This window comes from Centruroides sculpturatus, unplaced genomic scaffold (assembly GCF_000671375.1).
Source record: "Centruroides sculpturatus isolate CEXI.00-Female unplaced genomic scaffold, Cexi_2.0 scaffold268, whole genome shotgun sequence".
In the NCBI taxonomy this organism is placed as follows: Eukaryota; Metazoa; Arthropoda; class Arachnida; order Scorpiones; family Buthidae; genus Centruroides; species Centruroides sculpturatus.
In genome coordinates this window covers 84,105-109,027 of record NW_019384499.1, presented here as the reverse complement: position 1 = coordinate 109,027, position 24,923 = coordinate 84,105, and the positions used below count along the sequence as shown (strand labels likewise).

The window sequence follows — 24,923 nt, the reverse complement described above, 5'->3', positions numbered from 1 at the left end:
CAATAAATCACTTTAAAATATTATTACATAATTAACAAAGCAATTTTATTATTATTAAGATAGATAGATAGATACAAAGGAAAATTAAATCTAGTCAGAAAGTTTTTTGAATATCCTCTTACAAGATATTTATCATAACACCTTCCAGGTTTATAACTTTAATTGGCCATTTGACATTTAGGTTACAACACTAAAACCCTGATTATCAGAGGTTCTGTATTATCTGAGGCAAATTAATAAGTGAATACACTACTTTTGTACTTTTGTCAGTGCTATCATTAGTCACTACAATGGGAAAGATTTTGGGAAAAAATATTCTGCATTTCAGTTAAGTCACATATCTGGACAGGTATGTTTTGCTTTTGTTAACTGCTTACAATAAATAAATATATGGGAATAAACAAGTAAGTAATTATACAATTCTTGTAATATTAAAAATGTAGATATCTAAAAAACTGCCATAATATATCGTATCATAACTTATAAATTTAAGTTATAAAATATGATACCTATATAATTTAAATAAAGGAATACTTTTCACCAAACCAACTGTAACATTATTATTAGTAAAATATAATAAGATTCATATTTTTTAAAATTTTATTTTACATAAAATTAAAATTTATTATTACAAATATTTTCAGCAGTTTATATTCCAAATTTATTTTTATAAAATAAAATACATTAATAAAGACATTGTCTAAAGCAATCAAATTTTTGCTCATCAAAAAAACTGACTGAGTAATATAATCTTAGTTCCTTTCAGTAGCCCAAAAACAAATACAGTAATACCCTGAACTTACGTGATAGGTGGGACCGAGCGATAACCGCATAAGCAGGGGTATAATTTCGCAATTTGTGTAAAATCCAAGTCGGATGTATGTAAGTTAATAAATGTTCTTGTTAATCTTATCTCGTCTTTTGATTCGTTCACGGTTACAAGAAATCACCACATAGTCTCTCAAGTCTCCGTAGATATAACAAACACAGAAATAGCCACAGTTTATTTTGTGTTATTTATGTGTCGATTCCTCGGGACACATCCGAACATGTAAGCTGAACAATAGTGTGGGGGAGTGAGTAATCATCAGTTGTGTGGCTCTCAAACAAAAGACGAATCAACAAGATTTGAAAATTGCGTAACTCCGGGTTCGCGTAAGTCGAGGTATTACTGTATATAATTATTAATAAATAGCAAATAAAAACACACATTGTAATTGTAAGATTTACTAGCTGTTACCCGTGGCTTCATCTGCACAGAATTTGCAATTTGATAGAAATAACCCTCCCTCAATACTTCACTAAGATTCTCAACATTTTGTTACTATAAAAACAAAAAATTACATCTAAAATAGTACAGTACAAGACATTCTTCAGGTTAAGCCTTAATCCTCTCCCTCGTGGGAGGAATTTCGAAAAATCCTTTCTTACTGTGCATTTTCGTACCCTAACTGTGTACCAAATTTCACCTCTTTAGGTTCAGCGGTTTGCTCTGGGTGATGATGAATCGATCAGTCACCCAGTCAGTCAGTCAGGACATGTAATTTTATATATCACAAGTTCGGACATGTGCACTGCATATCTCGCCTACCATGCCACTGTGCCGCACGGTTACCTATCTCATATACGTATGAATCTTGCCCCTCACCACCCACTGACACCAAAAATATAACACTTACCTAGATGATATCTTTTAATTTATATGAATGTTCAACGGAATAATATACAGACTATGTCCACCCTGAAGGTCCATTCTATATATTGGTGAAAGAATTTTTGAAATCAGATGAGTAGTTTCAGAGATTACCTCCTACATCCAAACTCTATAATATTAGTATAGAGTGAGACAACAAAAATGTATGTATGTACGTATGTATGTATGTATGTATGCATGATGAATATATAAATAAATATTCGAGTTATATCATTTTACAAGCATACCAAAATTATGTAAAGAAATAAGCATTTATATATGTTTTATCAGAAATTCTTTAATTTGGAAAGAATTATAGCATATGACTTTGAACACAAGTCACACATTCTAAATTTCTATTTAAAAACAAAGACTAATACAATAATTTTTTATACACTTCGCTACACTTAATTTTTTACACTTTGCTATAATTATGCAAAACAATAATGTTAATTTAAATACCGGAATGTTAACAGCGGAATGCTAGGAATTTTTTGTTAACCGTATAAGTGGCTCTTCAATGAGTTGACTGTTAGAACGTAGTTTTTGTGCTGTAAGCCCCACTGAAGAGGCCGTAGGCGAAATGCATTTGGGAAGCTTGTTAGTAATAATGTAAATAAAGGTTTTTCTCTGCAGATTATTTTCTTTTTTATACCTTTTTAAACTCTTTTTTTGAAAAATTTTTATAGTCACTATTAGCTTGTTTTTTTAAAAAAATTGAAGTTTTATATTATCCGAAAGTCAGAAGGGAAAGAAAAATATAATTTTTTTTGTAATTTTACATTTTATGTAAGAAGAAAATAAAAGAATAATTTTTTAAATTATGAATTGGTGGCACTCTTACTTCCACTCTTACTATGCAAATGGAATGCTTTTTTATTTCAAAGCTTCTCACATTCCAATAATGTATTATTAATATAGTAATCAATTTTCAACATTCTGAAGCATTTTTGTTCTCCACAGTACCTTAATTTTTAAAATCTGTTTGTATTTGGGGATAATGTTTCAACTAATAATGCCAAACACACGATGCTGGAAGATGACTTTCTACAATATATATGAATATTCTGTTTATTAATGTTAATGAATTTAATAAAATAAAATTAAAATATTTCAGTTTCATACTAGTATTTTCAACAGTTTCTTGCATTGATCATACTCAGGCAAATTTGAAAATCAAATGGCTCATTACGGAGCAATTTGAAAAAAAATCAAAATTATTTTAATATAATGTTTGTTTAAAACTAAGTATGTGTAAATACACAAATATTTAAGGTATACATAATTTTAAAGAACCTTAAAATTTAGCAGTTAAATAGTAATCAGGGAAAATTAATCAAAATTGGAGAAAGGATGCATGAAAATACACAAATGAAAGTGTTAAATGAACTAAGCCAAAGATGTCATCACTTTAAAATACCAACTAGCAAAACACACAAACTCAACCTAAGCAGCTGATAAAGAGAGATACAATGCTCTAGGAATTCTCGTGTAGGGCAGTTGCATGTGCCATTGGCAACAGCTCATAACACCTTCCATATATAAAGTTATTTCTGGTTGGAACACTATGGAGAAGTTGCATTTCTGTCCAAATAGACTTAAATGCAGATAAGGCTGCCCTAGCCAACTCAGTTGTGTGTTTGGCCTGCTTTATATCTATCTAATATTCATTATTCTTGACATAATGATATAATTGATGCAAGAATTTCCAGCATTGCACTTGAGTGAAATCGGTGGGACCGAGCGATAACCGCATAAGCAGGGGTATAATTTCNAATACAATTAATTACAATTTTGAAAATAAGAATAAGAAAATATTTCATTACACAGATTTTGTACATATTTATAATAAAACAAAGTAAACAGCAAAATAACCTGCTTATCATTGGAATTTTGTGAAATATATCTGTACTTTGATTAACTATACTTTTAAATTTTCCAAACAAATTACTTTAGTAGCTGTTTAGAGACATTTAAAAATTCAAAGAAGAAAAAAAATAAGTAGCATTTAAAATATTAAAATTAGCAAATGAAACCAGAATGTTTGTCTATTAGGAAATAAAATGATTAAAGTTTTTTAGACTGAAAAGTCAAAAGATAAATTTCAACATGTCATTAGTTTAATTTTGTGACATCAAAAAACTGAAAGGGTCCAATTAACATTTTAAAATACTTCTCCTGCAGCATTAAAATCACCAAGAAACTATCTTAAAAGATTAAAAATCAATAGATGATTGCAATACGAGTAGAAATGATATATTCGGGAATCATCACATAAAATGAAAGAACTTATAAATTTATAAATGTTGTTTTGAAATTAACTGATGCATTTTGAAATTGCTTTAATTAGATATTATTTCATTTCTAAACAGCATAAAGCTGACATCAATTGTCTATTTTATGGTAATTTCATAACTGGAAAAGAATCTTTATATTGAATAACCAAATAATAGCTTTAATAATAACTGGATACTTTAATAGAAATATAATTATTATTTTTCTTATCACTTAAAGGCTCAGGTGGCAAAGGGTTAACCAGTATATCCATATATTCAAATGTTTCTGGTTATTCACCAAAAATGTTTTTGGTTTCTTGAAGTCAATACAACTAGAATGATTACATTTTCAAAATTAGAAATTAGAATGGTTAAAAATTAAAAAATAAATTATTTCACACATGCAAAAGGAGCTATCACTCATTCGTCACAAGATACATTTAGAGGAGGAATTACAAAAATACAAATTCACATTTTTTTGGAAGAAAGTAACTGAAAATTTAATCTTTTTATTTATTCTATCTGATTAAATATGATTTAAGCATGTGAAAGAAAACCATATGAAAATATTTAGCTTCTATATCAATATGTAAATATCAAATTACAAATTTCTATCAATTAAAACTACTCACAATCTGATAAGGACAAGTTTAAAGGTACAGTAATACCTCGACTTACGCTACCCCGACTTACGCAAACTCGGAGTTACGCGATTTTCAAATCTCGTCGATTCGTCTTTTGTTTGAGCGCCACGCAACCCTTGATTACTCACTCCCTCCACACTATTGTTCAGCTTACATGTTCAGATGTGTCGCGCGGAATCCACACATAGCTACAATTTATTTTGTGTTATTTATTTCTGTGTTTGTTATATCTACGGAGACTTGAGAGACTCTACTACGTCATCCAAACCAAGTAGAACTAATTCTTCTGCACCAAACAAGAAAAGAAAAAATTTATCTTTGGAATGTAAAGTTAACATTAGGTATGTTAGTAAAGTCAAACGAGTTAAACGAGAATGACGTCATCGTTATTCCTATTTCGTTAGACTTTTCGAACAATTCGTTACTAACGCATTTAACTCGTTTGACTTTACCAACGTACCCATTATTAAAGACTTTGATACAAAAATGAAAATTTGTGAATTGGCAAAGAAGTTTGATCTACCGGAATTGTCGGTCAGAACAATTATAAAAGGCAAAGAAAAAATTCTCGAAGCTGTGAAAAATGCTCAATCTTTAAATTCAAGCATCATTCGTAAACGTCCCAGTATTATCGCTGAGATGGAAACAATGTTAAAATTATGGCGTAATAATCAAGTAAATTTGAAAAATTGTAAAATAATATAGGCCTAATTTGTTATACATATGTATTATTTATGATTTTATTAAACATTTTTTTCTAAATTATTGTTTTCTTTAGTCTCCGGCCCCAATTAAAAATTATTTGTATGTATTTATATGTGAAATTATACCCCGACTTACGCTAATTCGACTTACGCAGTTACCACTCGGTCCCACCTATCGTGTAAGTTCGGGGTATTACTGTATACAAAAGGCAGGGATATATTTTTAAGCTATCCAAGAAAAAACAATATCAATGCCTTTTATTATGTTTCCACCATTTATAATTTGTTAGAGAAGAATGTCATTACTCAGAAGTTAAAAACCTTCTGAATTTAGCACAATAGACAAAAAAAAAAATTCAAACATTATGAAACAGACCAAAGATAATTTAGGAATTAAGGAATAATTATTTGATATGGATGTGTATTTGTTCTGATAACCTAATCTTATTTAACCATATCAAAATATTAATTCCTGTGGTGCAGCTCAATTAGACAAAATTTGGAGGATGCTACTGGTATACAAGGATTTTTAGACCTATTGTCAAAAAATAGTTAAGTGCATGGCTGTCCACAGAAAATTTTCCAAGCCAAGAGGACAAGGCTTGGAGACAAATAATTAAAATCAATAAATTTTTTATTTATTTAATTTTTTGGGCATTCTCCTCCCACAAAAAGATTATAGAATACAGTATTGCATCAAAGCATCTCACAGTTGAGAGTGCAAGGTTACATATATCAATCACCCACTTTTATGATTATAATTTGTAAAATTCTTTTACTCAATCCCAGAAGGAGGCAATTATCCCATTTTCCCCCCTCTATGGATGCCCATGGTTAAGTGTTTTGAAAAGGGTTAATGTGTGTTATACAGGCACTTACATATTTTATTGTTTAATTTTTGTATTCGATAATCTATGATATGAAAATGTAAATTATTAACTTATCTAGTTTTGAATATTTAACTGTTCTAGCTGGAAATGGTTCCAATAAGGACAAAAATATATCTGATTTAAATAAAATATTTTGGTTGCATTAACCAGTATATTCATATGTTTCAAGACGAATCAGTACCATTTAGTTATCTCTAAAATTTTATATTTTTATAACGAGTTCTTGTTTCTATGAAATAAGAAAAATTGTCCGAATCAACAAACAAAGATTTAGATTAAACATTTGTGAATTGATCATGAGTATTTTAAATTAACACAATATATTAACAAAGACATTTGTTAGTTAATTAGTTGTATATTTGCCAACATATAAGACATACTCCATTTTCAGATGGTATTTTTCAAGAAAAAACATCTCTTATATGTCAGCAAATATGGTATTTTTGTAATATATTTTTGGTTGTTAGCATAGTATCGAATGAGAATTTAACCTAATTTCTAATGTGTTCTGAGTCAATTAGCTTTATATAGCTGGGATTAACTTGCTTACAAAATAAACTTTAAATGAAGAATTTATTCAGGATATTTAAGAAAACCTAAAACACACACAGTAATACACAGAAGCTATAATTCAATTTGAACTCAATATTCATTAACAGTAAAAATAAACACAGAGAAAGTAATCTCTAAAGGACAACTGTAATTATTTTTAGAGGAAAGAAAGGGTATACATCAGTATTGAGTGATTTTGAATTGAAGTCTCTTACCTTCTTCTGGTTTCCGAGGAAGCAAGTGAAGGCATAGGAAAAATTGTGCATATGAGACAGTGTTAGAGCAAAATTATCGTGTGGTACAAAAAATACAAAGCACTGCAATATCAAAAACTGTGCTTCTTAAATGAATGAACAGTAACAATACAAATTTGGAGTAGAAGTGCAAAATAAATATTTTATATAAAATTAAAATTAGTACCGTTTCTTTATGATTAATTTTAATTCTCAAAATTTATTTACACTATTAAAAAAAATCTATTAAAATTATTATTCATTTCTATTAAAAAATAAATACGAAATACAAAAATCAATAAGAAATAAGATTTGAAGTGTTGTAACTATTACATAAAGATTTACATTTAATCTTATAGAAATTTGATATGATAAAACAGGGTTTGTATAAAACAAAATGGAAAAAATGGCCAAATATTGGAATTTTTATTACCTGGCAGATACTTGAATATTGGCAGATTCAACATTTGTTTCTCCAGTCTGCAATGAATTTTGAGATGGAGGAGGAAGCGCACCTGGTGCTGGAGCTACAAAAAAATATTTCAAATCATTCTGAATGTAACATATTTAAAAATACAAAAAAACCACAATAAATCACTTTAAAATATTATTACATAATTAACAAAGCAATTTTATTATTATTAAGATAGATAGATAGATACAAAGGAAAATTAAATCTAGTCAGAAAGTTTTTTGAATATCCTCTTACAAGATATTTATCATAACACCTTCCAGGTTTATAACTTTAATTGGCCATTTGACATTTAGGTTACAACACTAAAACCCTGATTATCAGAGGTTCTGTATTATCTGAGGCAAATTAATAAGTGAATACACTACTTTTGTACTTTTGTCAGTGCTATCATTAGTCACTACAATGGGAAAGATTTTGGGAAAAAATATTCTGCATTTCAGTTAAGTCACATATCTGGACAGGTATGTTTTGCTTTTGTTAACTGCTTACAATAAATAAATATATGGGAATAAACAAGTAAGTAATTATACAATTCTTGTAATATTAAAAATGTAGATATCTAAAAAACTGCCATAATATATCGTATCATAACTTATAAATTTAAGTTATAAAATATGATACCTATATAATTTAAATAAAGGAATACTTTTCACCAAACCAACTGTAACATTATTATTAGTAAAATATAATAAGATTCATATTTTTTAAAATTTTATTTTACATAAAATTAAAATTTATTATTACAAATATTTTCAGCAGTTTATATTCCAAATTTATTTTTATAAAATAAAATACATTAATAAAGACATTGTCTAAAGCAATCAAATTTTTGCTCATCAAAAAAACTGACTGAGTAATATAATCTTAGTTCCTTTCAGTAGCCCAAAAACAAATACAGTAATACCCTGAACTTACGTGATAGGTGGGACCGAGCGATAACCGCATAAGCAGGGGTATAATTTCGCAATTTGTGTAAAATCCAAGTCGGATGTATGTAAGTTAATAAATGTTCTTGTTAATCTTATCTCGTCTTTTGATTCGTTCACGGTTACAAGAAATCACCACATAGTCTCTCAAGTCTCCGTAGATATAACAAACACAGAAATAGCCACAGTTTATTTTGTGTTATTTATGTGTCGATTCCTCGGGACACATCCGAACATGTAAGCTGAACAATAGTGTGGGGGAGTGAGTAATCATCAGTTGTGTGGCTCTCAAACAAAAGACGAATCAACAAGATTTGAAAATTGCGTAACTCCGGGTTCGCGTAAGTCGAGGTATTACTGTATATAATTATTAATAAATAGCAAATAAAAACACACATTGTAATTGTAAGATTTACTAGCTGTTACCCGTGGCTTCATCTGCACAGAATTTGCAATTTGATAGAAATAACCCTCCCTCAATACTTCACTAAGATTCTCAACATTTTGTTACTATAAAAACAAAAAATTACATCTAAAATAGTACAGTACAAGACATTCTTCAGGTTAAGCCTTAATCCTCTCCCTCGTGGGAGGAATTTCGAAAAATCCTTTCTTACTGTGCATTTTCGTACCCTAACTGTGTACCAAATTTCACCTCTTTAGGTTCAGCGGTTTGCTCTGGGTGATGATGAATCGATCAGTCACCCAGTCAGTCAGTCAGGACATGTAATTTTATATATCACAAGTTCGGACATGTGCACTGCATATCTCGCCTACCATGCCACTGTGCCGCACGGTTACCTATCTCATATACGTATGAATCTTGCCCCTCACCACCCACTGACACCAAAAATATAACACTTACCTAGATGATATCTTTTAATTTATATGAATGTTCAACGGAATAATATACAGACTATGTCCACCCTGAAGGTCCATTCTATATATTGGTGAAAGAATTTTTGAAATCAGATGAGTAGTTTCAGAGATTACCTCCTACATCCAAACTCTATAATATTAGTATAGAGTGAGACAACAAAAATGTATGTATGTACGTATGTATGTATGTATGTATGCATGATGAATATATAAATAAATATTCGAGTTATATCATTTTACAAGCATACCAAAATTATGTAAAGAAATAAGCATTTATATATGTTTTATCAGAAATTCTTTAATTTGGAAAGAATTATAGCATATGACTTTGAACACAAGTCACACATTCTAAATTTCTATTTAAAAACAAAGACTAATACAATAATTTTTTATACACTTCGCTACACTTAATTTTTTACACTTTGCTATAATTATGCAAAACAATAATGTTAATTTAAATACCGGAATGTTAACAGCGGAATGCTGGGAATTTTTTGTTAACCGTATAAGTGGCTCTTCAATGAGTTGACTGTTAGAACGTAGTTTTTGTGCTGTAAGCCCCACTGAAGAGGCCGTAGGCGAAATGCATTTGGGAAGCTTGTTAGTAATAATGTAAATAAAGGTTTTTCTCTGCAGATTATTTTCTTTTTTATACCTTTTTAAACTCTTTTTTTGAAAAATTTTTATAGTCACTATTAGCTTGTTTTTTTAAAAAAATTGAAGTTTTATATTATCCGAAAGTCAGAAGGGAAAGAAAAATATAATTTTTTTTGTAATTTTACATTTTATGTAAGAAGAAAATAAAAGAATAATTTTTTAAATTATGAATTGGTGGCACTCTTACTTCCACTCTTACTATGCAAATGGAATGCTTTTTTATTTCAAAGCTTCTCACATTCCAATAATGTATTATTAATATAGTAATCAATTTTCAACATTCTGAAGCATTTTTGTTCTCCACAGTACCTTAATTTTTAAAATCTGTTTGTATTTGGGGATAATGTTTCAACTAATAATGCCAAACACACGATGCTGGAAGATGACTTTCTACAATATATATGAATATTCTGTTTATTAATGTTAATGAATTTAATAAAATAAAATTAAAATATTTCAGTTTCATACTAGTATTTTCAACAGTTTCTTGCATTGATCATACTCAGGCAAATTTGAAAATCAAATGGCTCATTACGGAGCAATTTGAAAAAAAATCAAAATTATTTTAATATAATGTTTGTTTAAAACTAAGTATGTGTAAATACACAAATATTTAAGGTATACATAATTTTAAAGAACCTTAAAATTTAGCAGTTAAATAGTAATCAGGGAAAATTAATCAAAATTGGAGAAAGGATGCATGAAAATACACAAATGAAAGTGTTAAATGAACTAAGCCAAAGATGTCATCACTTTAAAATACCAACTAGCAAAACACACAAACTCAACCTAAGCAGCTGATAAAGAGAGATACAATGCTCTAGGAATTCTCGTGTAGGGCAGTTGCATGTGCCATTGGCAACAGCTCATAACACCTTCCATATATAAAGTTATTTCTGGTTGGAACACTATGGAGAAGTTGCATTTCTGTCCAAATAGACTTAAATGCAGATAAGGCTGCCCTAGCCAACTCAGTTGTGTGTTTGGCCTGCTTTATATCTATCTAATATTCATTATTCTTGACATAATGATATAATTGATGCAAGAATTTCCAGCATTGCACTTGAGTGAAATCATGTAGATTCCAGACTTTTCTATCAAATAATTTCAATAACAAAAAAATTCAAATTCTAAATGTTTCAAAAATAACCATTATTACATTATTATTAAAAAGTTTTTGTTTATAGAATTTGAACTTTGAATCAACTTCATTCTTAACCAAGTTTCATTTAATACTCTGTATATATATATATATCTATACAGAGTATTAAATATATATCATATATTATGATATATATTTAATACTCTGATTAAAGATGAGATGATATATATATATATATATATATCATCTCATCTTTACATTTTACTCTTATAAAAATCAAGTGGATACTTTTTAATTTTATCCAATTTTCAGTTTTCGTGTTTACATTCTATTAAGAATGAGTGCACTACTTTATTGTATCTCAATTTTCGAACTCTGTTTTCTCCCTAATACTTTGACACTTTTGTATCTTGTCAATAAAGACTGTTTCTATTAAATATTAATAAGCTATAATGTAGAAAACAATAGCACACATAAGGAGTACCATGATGGTTTCTCTTTCTTTCATTTCCAAATAAAGTGTCAACGAAAACTTAAGCACCTTAAATTCAATACAAAATTTATTGATGAACTGTTTTCAACCTTGTTTAAATGTCATCTTTAAGTTCTAATGATGGAACAAAAATCAAACATTAAAATAAAATACAAAAACTATTCGACAGATACATATTGTCATGTGTGCAGGTGTTGTGTTGAATGTGTAAATAGTAAATACAAAAATAAGATATAATAATGATAAATAACATAATAAAATATTTGAAAATACTTGAAACATATAAAGCTATTATTAAAAGGACAGCAATCAACAATAAGGACATGGCATATAGATCACATGTCTGGAGGGAGTTATTTGAAGTCAAATAGTAAGCTTCTATTATTATTGTGATATTCCCTGCTTACAATTTTATTCATTTCTGTATTTTATTTCTGTAATTTATTTTAATTTATATTTCACGTACTTCTTATTTTGTATTTACTGTTTTATAATCTTATTTTATGTATTTACGATTATTTTATCTTGATTTTATATTTTCTATTTTTATATTTATATAAATATAACCTGCACATGCAACAATATGTATCCAAATACTTTTGAATTTTATTTTTTTTATTCAATTTTTGTTCCATTGTTAGAATCTGAAGATGACATTTAAACAAGACTGAAAACAGTTCCATCAATAAATTTTGTTTGTTCTGTACTGAATTTAAGGTGCTTTGGCATATTTGATACTAAATACATCTACTAGTTAACATGATAAAACAAAAATCATCATAACATATTAAGGAACCATGGATCAAACACTAAATAAATCAATTATCTATAATACGTCAAATTAATTGAAAGAAGAGAAATTGATTTGTGAAGTTATTCAAGATAACAATATGCAAATGAACCATGCATTCACCAGTAGCAATTATGTTTAAAGTATATTTTAGTTCAGATAGACTCTGGTCTTTTCCTTTCCTGTTCTTAATGGAAAGAGATGTAATAATTTGGGAAGAAACAAATTAATAAAAATGTAAAGGAAAGAGAGAGAACTAATGGAAATAAAGATAGAAATAAGCAAATATTTGAGTTTAAACTTAAAAAAAAAAAATTCTCAAAAAAGACAAATACTGATGTTAGTGAAAGGAATGAAGTTTGAGGAAACTTTTAATGTATTGTCTCATTTGAGAATTTTTTATAAATTTTCTAAGTTTAAACTTATTTGTCCGTGCAACTTTTTTCATACAATATAAAAATAAAAACTCAGATATTTGAAGTCTCTAATGTCTGGTAATGTTTTAATTGACCAAATTTATTAACTTTTTTCCACTAATGACTACAGCTGTTATTTCACAAAAGAAACTGCATATCTAATTGTTACTTTGATATTAATGTTTTAATGGTAATTCACTGTCAATATCAAAGAAACATTCATAAATAATAATAATAATTTTTTTTAAAGGACTCTTTACAAAACTGCTTTATGGAATAAAAAAATTAATTTTAAATCACACCCAAGTACTTTCAAGCTTATAAGATCACTATCAATGGTAATTAAAACAATTTCCATATTCTAAAATATTTACGTAGTTTGAGTGTTTTAGATTTTTTTGAATTATTAGCAATGGATGATGATGTTTTAAATATCCACTGATGATGAATTTGCAAACTTAAAAGTATTTAGACTTAATGTTTGATTGATTGGTCTGCAATGTGAAATTATAGACCTATTAATTCCCACTGTCATTTGTCTGTCTGTACTTGAGAACATTGTTAGATAAATGAAATTCAAGACCAGTTATAGAAAGTTTAGGGACAAGAGGTCCCAATTAACTGTATGTGAGCTTTAGTGCAAACTGGAAGTCATGTTATTTCAATTCAAAAATTTTTCTCCGAAAGAAGTTAGACAGATGACTGGCACAACTCCATAGATAATGGAAAGTATAATGTACAGTACAGGGGTAAGCCACTACTAATTTAAGATGGAGAGAATTTATTTTAAATTAAATATATTAAAAATTGCAGCCCAGCACTGTGACAATATCACAATAAATAATTGCTAATTTCATATTAGTTTTCTCTAATAAAGCAATTTTGCAGGTCAAAATTTTACGAAAATTGTTTTAGAGTAAGAAATACAATTTTAATTTATTAAAACTATATTTTTGATTACTAAAATTAAATTTTTTACAGTAAGCTAAATTATGCCAGATTTTTCATATGGTTATTTTCTGATTAAATTATTAAATAAAAAAAAAACAAAACTTATAGAATCAATCTTCATACAAACTTGGAATGTCAAATAAAATGAAATTTCTGATTTGAAATCTAGAGTTGGATTTTATCATCTTCACAGTGTAAGTAAATGTATTGCACTTTTAAAGCCAACATGAACTCATTTCAAAGTACTTATATACATAAATGGTTTGGTTTACACAAATTGTCTTAATAGCAATGCAATTTTTATTTCTGTTTTACCATTCTGTAGTGCTCATGATTTCTCAAACTTTTTTTTTTGTGGCGTAGTAAACACTAGTATTGTGTTTTATTCCAAAGACACATGGCAAATTTTCCATCAAATTCCTTTATTAGTTGAGTTGATATGGTACATTGTTTTGTACTCGTTTTGGGCTTTGCCCCTCTTCAGTCAACTAAAATACAATATATATATTTAACTTATTACAGTAGAGAATTTACATAAAACAATGAGTACATAAATGATATATAGACGTACCTTTTGATTACACTTTGTATAATTTAAAACCATGTAAAATCTGCTTTAATCTTTGTAAAACTAGTATATATTATATAAATTAAAAGGTTAAAATATTCTAAAATCTTCTCTTATAGGCATATTTCGATACAACACAACTGTAAAAATTTTTTAGCTGTTTCCTCCCCCTTTTTACCTTCTACCCCCTTTTTATTTTTTCTTATGCGCTGGTATCTTAAGTATTGCCATGTATGACGTTCGATAGAAAAAAAAAGGAAAAAAATATTATTATAAAAATATTATTTATAATATATTAATCCAGTTTTCGTTTATTTTAAGACTTAAGTTTTTATTTATACTGTTTTTACTTTTCATGATTTTTATGGTTTCTTTAAACTTTCTGTTGTACGTTAATTTTTCTTTATGCAGTATTTCTACGTTATCTTTATCTATATTACAGTTGTTTATAGTACAATGTTCGTAAAATGCAGAATTTATTCTATTGTATTTAAGATCTGCTATGTGTTCTTTCAGTCTAGTTTTTACTTTTCTTTTTGTTTCTCCTATGTAATGTTTTTTGTTTGCGCAGGTACACGGAATTTTGTATACTACACCTTGGTTTTCGATCGGTATTTGCTGGTTTTTCTTCTGGTTCGTGGTTAACAGTCTGCTTTCCATTTTTTGATATGATGGTGCTAATTTGTAGTTTATTTTTTCTATTTCTGCGCTGATTTGTTCATNTTTTTTTAAATGTATTACTTGGCTTTAATTTGAGTATGTTTTTCGCGTTGGAACGAATTATTTGGTTTTACATGTAATCGTATGGGAAAAGATGATCCACCTTACGACATTTTCATGATACGATCTCAGTTTCGGAACGGATTAATTTCGTATCCTGAGGTACCACTGTATATATATATATATATTGTATTTTAGTTGACTGAAGAGGGGCAAAGCCCGAAACGAGTACAAAACAATGTACCATTATCAACTCAACTAATAAAGGAATTTGATGGAAAATTTGCCATGTGTCTTTGGAATAAAACACAATACTAGTGTTCACTACGCCACAAATATAAAACAGGACACGGTTTCAAAAAGAAAATTCTCAAACTTTTATTTCAGGTTTATAACAGTTTATATAACAAAATATAAATATCTAGAAATAATTACTAGTTGGCACAAAACAAAAAGGAGAAGTTATATCCAAAAATCAAACCTCTCTTATGATTCTTTCATCTGTTACTAATATCTAAATATGCCAAAAAATGTTTTTATCTAGCATAAATCTTTTAAAATAATTTATTATTATTTATTCATATTACAAGTGTAATTGAGATGCTGACTGAATGCTTATTAATTAGAAATATCTAAGTCAGTCATAGTTATCATTCATAATTTAATGTGAAATTTTCTTAGTGAATAGTGTACATTTTGTTTCATTTATCTCTAAATTTTTTATTATGAAACCATACATTATCAAATCAATCATTCTTTTTATGCCACATTATTAGTCATACAAGATATAAATTCTCTTACCAGAAGGTTTACGAGGGATTGGTCTTTGAATAGCCTGAGAGGATATTCTTTTGGCTTCATTACATTCTTTAAATATCAACAAAAAAACAACATTATTAATAATTTTATCAACAACAATGCATTAGAAATAAAATGAGTTGTTAAAAAAAGACAAATTATTTATTTTTTGCTATATCACCTGATGGCTTATCGACTTCATTATACGATACAGGCTGACCATCGGGTGATAACCTTACCGCTACGGGATGAAGAATTCTCGGATCCTTTTTAATAGAAAAAAAAAGCATTATAAAATACTGGAAACGATAACGATTGACAGACAATATTAATCTAAACATATACTTAACTATACATATTTTTATATGGTTATTAAAAATAAAAAGAAATCAAATATTTTAGAAATAAGTTCACAATGGTGCACAAAATTAAAAAATTTGGGTTAAATACATGAGAAATAAGGAGAGCTTTACAGTAAAATATTTTGAATAAGCATTAGAATTATATTAAACATAACCATACATTAAATATTCCATAAAATTTAACATTTTCAAGGAACAAGAAGACACAAATGTTAGAAGAGTAAGGTTTAACAGGGTGCAAAGGTTCTTTCCCAATCTGTAATGAAGTTTAATTCATTACAGATCAACAACATAGAAAGAATCAGGTAAGAAAATGTCGGAAATAAAACATTAAGGGATGCACAACCAAGGATAAAGAGGCCTATAGATTCACTCCCATCCATGTCACAACAGAAACCAAAATAAAAAAGGGTTAGATTCTGCCTGATCTGACCTAATTTAAACTTGAAATAGATTATAAAGGAATACTTCAATTAACCTGTTCCACGGATGCTGCAGAAAAATCAAAGTTCACGGGCTTCATCCCGGGAGAAGATACGGAGCTCGTTGGAGAGTCATTAAACTTTGTCCACTAGACAGAAATGTGCAAACTGTCACATATCCAAAAACATTACAATAATTTTGATTTTTTTGTTTTTTATTTTATTATTTTGAATATATTTAAATTATGATGATTCATTCAAATATTCATCTCATTTTCAAATAATATTTGCGATATTCGGATGGGTTCATTACTAATCTAAGTACATTTTTTTTCTTTGACATTTAGTAAGCAAAGAAGATAAAGATATTTTGTTATAATTTAAAAAGAATTATAGCAGATCTTTAAAAGATATCACTAATTTAATGTAATTTTTACTGTGAATTTATAAAAATTTGATATGTTTTAATATTTAAAATGATATTTGTACATCTCTTAAATACTCTATAATTTCTTTTTAGTTAAATCTAAATAACTATAATTATAATTTTAAAGAGAACTATGGTTTTTAGGCAAGGGGAAGATGGTAATACATGCGTGTGATGATACATTTAAAAATACTATTCCAATTTGGAAGTTATAAGGTATATTTTCAAGAAATAATGGTATCTCAAATTGTAATTTTATACCTAAAAAATAACTGCGATTAACTGGGATCAAACCAAATGGTAATTAATGACAAACCAATGGTTCTTTGCATAGTATCTCTTAATGAAATCATAAAGTGAAATGTTTCTATACCTAGTTTCCAAATTATTTTGTTCTATCTATGATTTTTAGGTACAGGTATGTGCTGCTTAATGACAGAGATTTCTTAAGATTATAATGGAGCCGAAAAATCTGTAGCCACGTGTACTTTTTCTATGTTTAAATATGTTTAGATACATAAATATTAGTACTTATACAAACTAAATGTAACAAAATGAATTAGTAGTAGACTATATCATACAGTTTAAGTATATGATGTTTGTCTTCTCTCTCTGTTGTTAAGTGGCCTATACCTATATCTGAGTTATAAATAAGTTTACAAAATATGTATGCAACTTTTAATATATAATATTTAACATTTCAAATTACAATCTTTAATTTATAACTAAAATAATTACTGTTAAACTATTCTGTTTATTAATTATATGATTAAAACTTTTCAGTTGTTTGATCCCAGTTTTGATACTTGGTTTTAAATATTTAAAATTTTAAAAATTTAATTTCTATAAATTTGGAATCGGATATAAATACATTTTGAACTATTGTTCGAAGCGTTATTTGTTTGTGTTTTATAAATTTTAAATCATTTTGTTCCAATTTGAAAACATTACCATCAAATATTAAAAAATTAATTTTATTTTCACACTGCAATTGTATGATATACGAAAATATAACCTTAATTTTATACATAAATTCTTAAATTATTAATTAAATATAAAAAAAATTTCAATCAATTTATCAAATTTAAACTCTTGTGAAAGCCATACTTTAGAAAATAAGCTATAAATCATAATTTAATTAATTTCAATAATAAAATTGAATTTCGTTGGGGTATGACTATCGCAAATTATATTAAAATATTTTCTATTAGCAAAGTAAATATAATTTCATATAACTTAGAAGATTCTCAAATTAATAAAATTCTTAAACTTTCACTAAATAATTTCATATTATAGAACTTTTGGAATATTTAGTTTTTATAATGAAACAAAACTTGTGTATATATAAATTATTTAAATTTTACCTTTAAATTATGTAAAGTAAATTCCTTTTGAAATTTAATTGAAAATTTCAAATAGCAATTTTTAATTATAAAATACCAATAAAATTATAAAATTATTGGTATTACTACTACCTAAAAATTAATTACTATTTATAAATTATTAATAAAAAATATAATTTTTTAAAATCCAAAAATCAATAAATTAATAATTCATTAAAAATTAAATTATAAATTATTAAATAAATTGATTATTTAGTTTATAAATTAACTCAAATAAATTTTTCCACAAAAATGTACGTAATTGAAGTTTCAAATTTTAATAATTTGAGTTAATATTTTAAAAGTTTCCAATATCATACAAAATAATTCTATACAGCATCTAAAAATTCTTTTATAAAAATACAACTCCTCTGAAGCAGTTTGTATAATTAGAAAAACAATTAAAAATTCTTTTTAATCTTTTTAATTTTTGTAGTTACAACTAAACATTCATTTTATAATGTTTTATTTTGAAATCTATTATTTTAAATAATAAAACAACTGCGATTAACCTTATAATTTTTATACTTACCATTTACTGTGATAGTTTTCTCCCTATTTTTATTTGTTATTTTTCTGTAACAACTTTTGTTCTTTAAACAAGTCTATACAAGTGAATATATATATATATAGCATATAGCATAAGCTGCTAGCAATTGTATCATATGCTCATTTGTAAGAATTACTAAAAATTACTAAATTATCAGTATTTTCATGAAAAATTAATGAAATTTGTTCTATTATTTTAAAATTCTAAGATATTTATAACTTAAAGAATGTAAACTTCTTATTTATACAAAAAAATATAATATAAGAATGTTTTATTTGTTGCTATTTAACAAACTATGATTTATCTTATTTTTTCTAAATGTAAATAATTAATTTTTATGTATTTTTGTGTGTTCTTTTTACAGGTGTCAGGTTTGTTAAACAGAGGTGGAGATCTATAGCCAGCTGGCATTACCTATTTTTGTTCTAATAAATAAATAATTCAATGAATAAATACAGTTAGATATATATTATTTTATATAGAGGTCAAAATATATGTTTATTACACTAAATTTTAAAACTAGCATTCAATTTTCTAAACTCTAATGTGTAGAATAATAAAATCCACTGAATAGTTTTTAAATGATATATTAATGTATTAATGTTGTCAATCTAAAGTCTGCATCATAATACAACAATTATTTTCTAATATTCAGACATAAGATTATTATTTACCAATGAATATTTAATAACAAAACATTTGTGATATCCTTTCTAAATTTACTAACTAATAAATTTTTTTGTGTATTTCTGTCATATTTTGTCAATTTTATAAAAGCTAAAAATTTTTAAATTTACCATAATGGTAGTTTTTTAGTGATCATTATAATGCCTTTCAAACAATTATTGTTAAATATACTATCACTTTATGTAGCTAAGTTTTAAAATAATTTGTGCAAAAGTGATTACAAAAAATGGCAATGAATAATCTATATAATAAAAAATTGTGTAAGAAAGTAATTTGCAAAGTTATTTGCATTAGGAAACTTATTTGCAAACTATCCTATCTATCTTCAAATTTATAAATAATTAGATATTGCACATTAATGTTTTTAAACTGAAAAATATACTTTCTGAAAAACTGAAAAAAGCAGTTGAAAGTTCATAACTTTCAACTGCTTTACTTCACAAAATAAGATAAATACTGATTTTCACAGTAGTTTCAGACTAATGTAAGAAACACCTCTGAAGATGGACATGTTCTAACAACATTTAGTTCTAGATATTGGTGAAATGTAAATACATCAATTTCTCTAATATTATATTACTTTTAAGATTATCTGAATTCATTTATGGACTCCATTAAAATAATTGAAAGTTATGAATATAGCTGAATTGGCTTTCAGACTTTGTAGGACATTCCTACAAATTTTATAATTAAACTATCTTAAAAATATATTATATTTGCTTCAAAAAATCAAGATAATGCTTTAAATTTCAATGTAACTATTCTAGAAACTGGAGAGAATGCCAGAAATAAAATTCACATCTTAAAATATGCTCCAGCAACAGATTTTAAACATTCAAACATGCTCAACTGATAACGACCTATAAGTTTATAGGTCGTTACCAGTTGAGCATGTTTGAATGTTTAAACTTAGGATGAAAAGTTTCTTTTTCATTAAAATCTGTTTATATTAACTTAAAAAACTGTTAATTTATATTAAGGCTTATCAAATGTGATAAGCCCTAATATAAATTAACAGTTTTTTAAGTTAATATAATATGTTTAATAAGTATAAGAGCAAAAATCATATACAATATCATTATTTTCTTTAGGATATTTTATAAATTAATGACATTTGATTCACAGAAAGCAAAATAATCAAATATCAATGTAAGAAAAAAGCAATTTCTGAATATTTTTAAATAATGAAAATTATTTAATTCAAAATAAAAATAATTTAGAAATAAACATATGTAACAAAATAATTCATTCTAATTTTACGTTTAAATAAAATGAAATAAAATAAACTGTTACCATATTTTAGATAATCTTATACATACAATGTATTTCTAAGTACTTTTTATTGGATTGATTCCTTTAACCATTTATTTTATGATGAATGTATTAAATTTAAGTACAAGGGGAGTCTGATATTAAAGGCACAGTACAGGCCAAAATTACATTAACATTTATAATTAAAGAAAATATTTAATACATTCTACAAAAACTACATACTTTTGTTTATTTCTCAACATAATCACCTTAAACATTGAGACATTTATCCCAGCACGACACTAGTTTGGATAAGCTTAATTTGACAAGCAACAGTACCGTGAATGGAAGACACCATTCTGGACTACTTAAAGCAACAGTACTGTGAACGTTTGTTCACGGTACTGTTGCTTTAAGTAGTCCAGAATGGTGTCTTCCATTTCCTCCTGATCTGCAAAGCATTTCCCCACCAAAAATTTCTTTAAAGGTCTAAATAAATAAAAATCTGATGGGGGCCTAAATTTGGACTATACAGAGGATGTTGCAGGATCTGCCAATTCTGCTGTGCCAACCACAGTTTGGTTTGATTTGATGTGTGGAGTATAGTCCAGATTTAGCCCCTGTTGGATTTTCATTTATTTGAACCTTTAAAAAAATTTTTGGCAGAGAAACGCTTTGCAGATCAGGAGGAATAGGAAGACACCATTCTGGACTACTTCAAGCAACCATACAGTGAACGGATGTTCAAACTAGTGTCATGCTGGGATAAATGTCTCGATGTTTATGGCTATTATGTCAAGAAATAAACAAAAGTATGCAGTTTTTGTGGAATGTATTAAACATTTTCTTTAATATTTTGGCTTGTATCTTTAATATCATACTCCCCATGTAAGTACAATGCCATAAAAATTTCCTGATTTCATAAAATACAACAAATTCACTTGATTGTAATCATAGTATTTTTTTTAAATTCTAGAAATAATAAATATTAGTCATTGAATTAATTATATAGTCATTTATCAGTTATTAATGAATCCAAAAACCTGCTATATGTACTTTATGACTGATTAAAAGAAATGTTAGTTAAGTTATAAATCAATACTCATGTAATTTTATAAAAAAGTTTTTTAAAATCAATTCGTAATAAAAAATTTTTCTCATGAAACAATACATATGATGTGATTCAACTTGAAAGATGGAATTGACATAACTAACGAATTTAGATTAAAAAATTAATAAATAATATTGATAATTTCATTATATGATAACCATAAATCATGAATTATTAATTTTAATGCTAGACAATACTTTATATTACTTCTGCACATTCTTTGAATAATAATAAATTCCAAATTTAAAATTTTAATTTTGTCTGTCATAATGTGCATTATGTAAATTGTAAAGATTACAATTTCATTGATATAAGTACTGAATAAACAACTACAAATGATACAATAAAGTTTCTTTAACTTTTGTCTACATCTTTGCAGCAAAATATGCTAAAGAGAAAATATTGACGTCTCACACTAATGATTAATCTCAGATAAAACATTATTTTTAAAGAAAGGCAATATACATTTCAACACAATTTTATAATTAATTTGTTACTACTTCTGTATTAATTTGTTACAAATTATACTTTCATATTGGGAAAATTAAATATGAAAAGTTTGAAACTTTAACTGTAATGAACATACCTTTATTTAAATAAGTAATGTAATTATTTTCTACTTTAAATAAGTGTTTTATGATTTTTGTTTTTGTTTATGCTAATATCACAATTTAATATTTTGTAGTTTTAAAAACAACGATTTATTTTAACATTAATTCCTTATTATAATCTCTTAATAACCTTATAAATTACCAAATAATTACATTCATTTTAATTTAAAATTTATGTATTTTGTTAAACAATAGCAATAAATATTTAAAAGTCAGAAATTGAATTACGTACATGAATATTCAATAAATGAAAATAATTAAAAATATTCTTATCTTCATCCAGACAAGTGAAAATATACTAAAAAATTAATGAGGTAAATTTAATAATTACCTATTTAAAATAAATCTCATTCTGATTAACGGATCTTGTTAATTTCTGCAGAATTACTTTGAGAAGCTGTATTTTTTTATAATTAATGAAAAGCAAAACTAATAACAGTGCATGTAAGCACTACATTTTAAATAAAACTAATTTTTGAAAAAATAATGTTCTAATAAGAAACAAAACAATACCTCTTTATTTTGTGGAGACATAAGATCAGTTGGTGTATTTTGTTTAGGACTACCTACACTTTGATATTGCTGCTGATGTTGTGTAGTTGGATATGTACGATTTTCTTTATGGAAGAAAAAACAAAATATATTGTTAAATAAAATTATTAGAAAAAAATAATCTAAACATAAATAGACAGTTGTTACCTTCAGGTACTCTCTGAGGTATTCTTGGTACAAGAGAAGGAGGTAGGACGTCTGGGAGATCAATATTGTTTCGACGAAGCACAACAAGATGCATGGCGGTACAGAACTCTTCAATTGTAAGAGCACCATCTTTATCAATATCAGATAACTGCCTGTTTAATAAATTAATACTTAAGATTTGTATATTTTAATAAATTTTATTTATATATAGTTTAAATTAGCATGTTTATAAATAAATACTATTCTGTTATGTTTTATGATATATACATTTGCTTATCATTACATAATGTAATCTACCTTATAATTTCTTTTTTCTATAAATAATATTTTCATTACTTTAGTAGATACTTTTTAATATATATTAATTTTTATACAATACAAAATAAAATGTATTGAAATTTTTTAAAAATAATTCTTACCAAATTTTGGATAGTTCATGTACAGGTAATTTTGATTTTTCAAAAAATTCTTTTGCAGCAGCACCTACAATAATACAATAGAATTTAAAAAATTTGTCTTTAAAATGAATTAAAAATGATCACAATAATAAATTATATACTTTTACAGGTAAAACTGTAGTTCTGAATAAAGGGTTTGGGAACCATAAACCAGAGGTCACCAACCTTTCTGACCTCACAAGCTACTAAATTCACAATTTTGAATCCCATGGACCACTATCAAGAAATTCTTTTAAAATAATGCAAATATTTATGGAATAATGATCATAAAAGTTCCATTTTACTGTATTAATGTGAAATTCACTTGTTTAATTATAACAAATTAGTGTGAAGTTTATTGGTGCTTATTTGAAATAAGTTCATGGATTATTTGCTCTTTTCCATAAAGGATGACAACTGCACTCACAACATTATTTTATTTATAGATTATTAATTTATTGACCAATAACAATCATTTTGTGTTTGGTTTTAGATTCAAATAAAAAAAACCTCCAAAGAATAAGAAAAAGCAACCAAGCATTTTGCATTTGTTTTGTAAGACTTTGCATAACCTTGGGTTAATCAATGTCCAAATTTCTCCACAAACCATCAAAATTTTCAACTGGTTGGCAACCACTGCTCTAGACCAGTGTGAGGGCCCGGATTTAAGATTCGAATATTTTTATTCATTAGATTAAAAGTTACGGTTAACACAAAAAGGGAAAAACAACCGACAAATTTTCTCATAAAAATCGCTCATAAAAACTCCGTTCCCACGACAATACTTCCCTGTAGAAGATGAGTTAACTGTTGTGTCATAAGTTTGTCACTTCGCCCATCATTGGTCAAAGAAGATCATCACCTGTGACGTACATGGGGAAATCTCGAAAAAAGAGCCCCCATATAAAAGGCAAGTGCAATGACGACACAAGGGGGAAATTAAGTTCTTTTCTCTATACTGTGAGTGTGTGCCCGTGGATTTACCTGCATCTCGTCTCCACCGTCTTTAATAGACTTTGAACTTCGACTTCGAACTTTGGACTGATTTGAACTTTGAACTTGGAAGGACGAACCTCGGATCAACGTTATAACAACCTAATCAGAGGTATTTATCCTACACGCGATGATGTGTAAGCTCTCTCTCGAATATTCGAACCTCGCGGGTAGGGTCGCGACTATTTTATACTTTGCCGTTACTTTATGAACTATACGGATTG

The 24,923-nt window shown here is 26.9% G+C and overlaps 1 protein-coding gene across 1 annotated transcript in view; it reads right to left on the bottom strand.

The window, feature by feature from the left end:
- Window positions 1-24,923, bottom strand: part of LOC111622009 (ralBP1-associated Eps domain-containing protein 1-like) — a 75,314-nt gene that overhangs the window by 8,286 nt on the left and 42,105 nt on the right. Inside the window, exons 8-15 of the mRNA XM_023364311.1 lie at window positions 23,689-23,752; window positions 23,270-23,421; window positions 23,084-23,187; window positions 16,608-16,700; window positions 15,949-16,033; window positions 15,771-15,836; window positions 7,426-7,519; window positions 4,268-4,301 (exon numbers count right to left, since the gene is read on the bottom strand). Coding sequence (XP_023220079.1) covers window positions 4,268-4,301; window positions 7,426-7,519; window positions 15,771-15,836; window positions 15,949-16,033; window positions 16,608-16,700; window positions 23,084-23,187; window positions 23,270-23,421; window positions 23,689-23,752 — 692 coding nt within the window. The remainder of the gene's footprint in view (window positions 1-4,267; window positions 4,302-7,425; window positions 7,520-15,770; window positions 15,837-15,948; window positions 16,034-16,607; window positions 16,701-23,083; window positions 23,188-23,269; window positions 23,422-23,688; window positions 23,753-24,923) is intronic.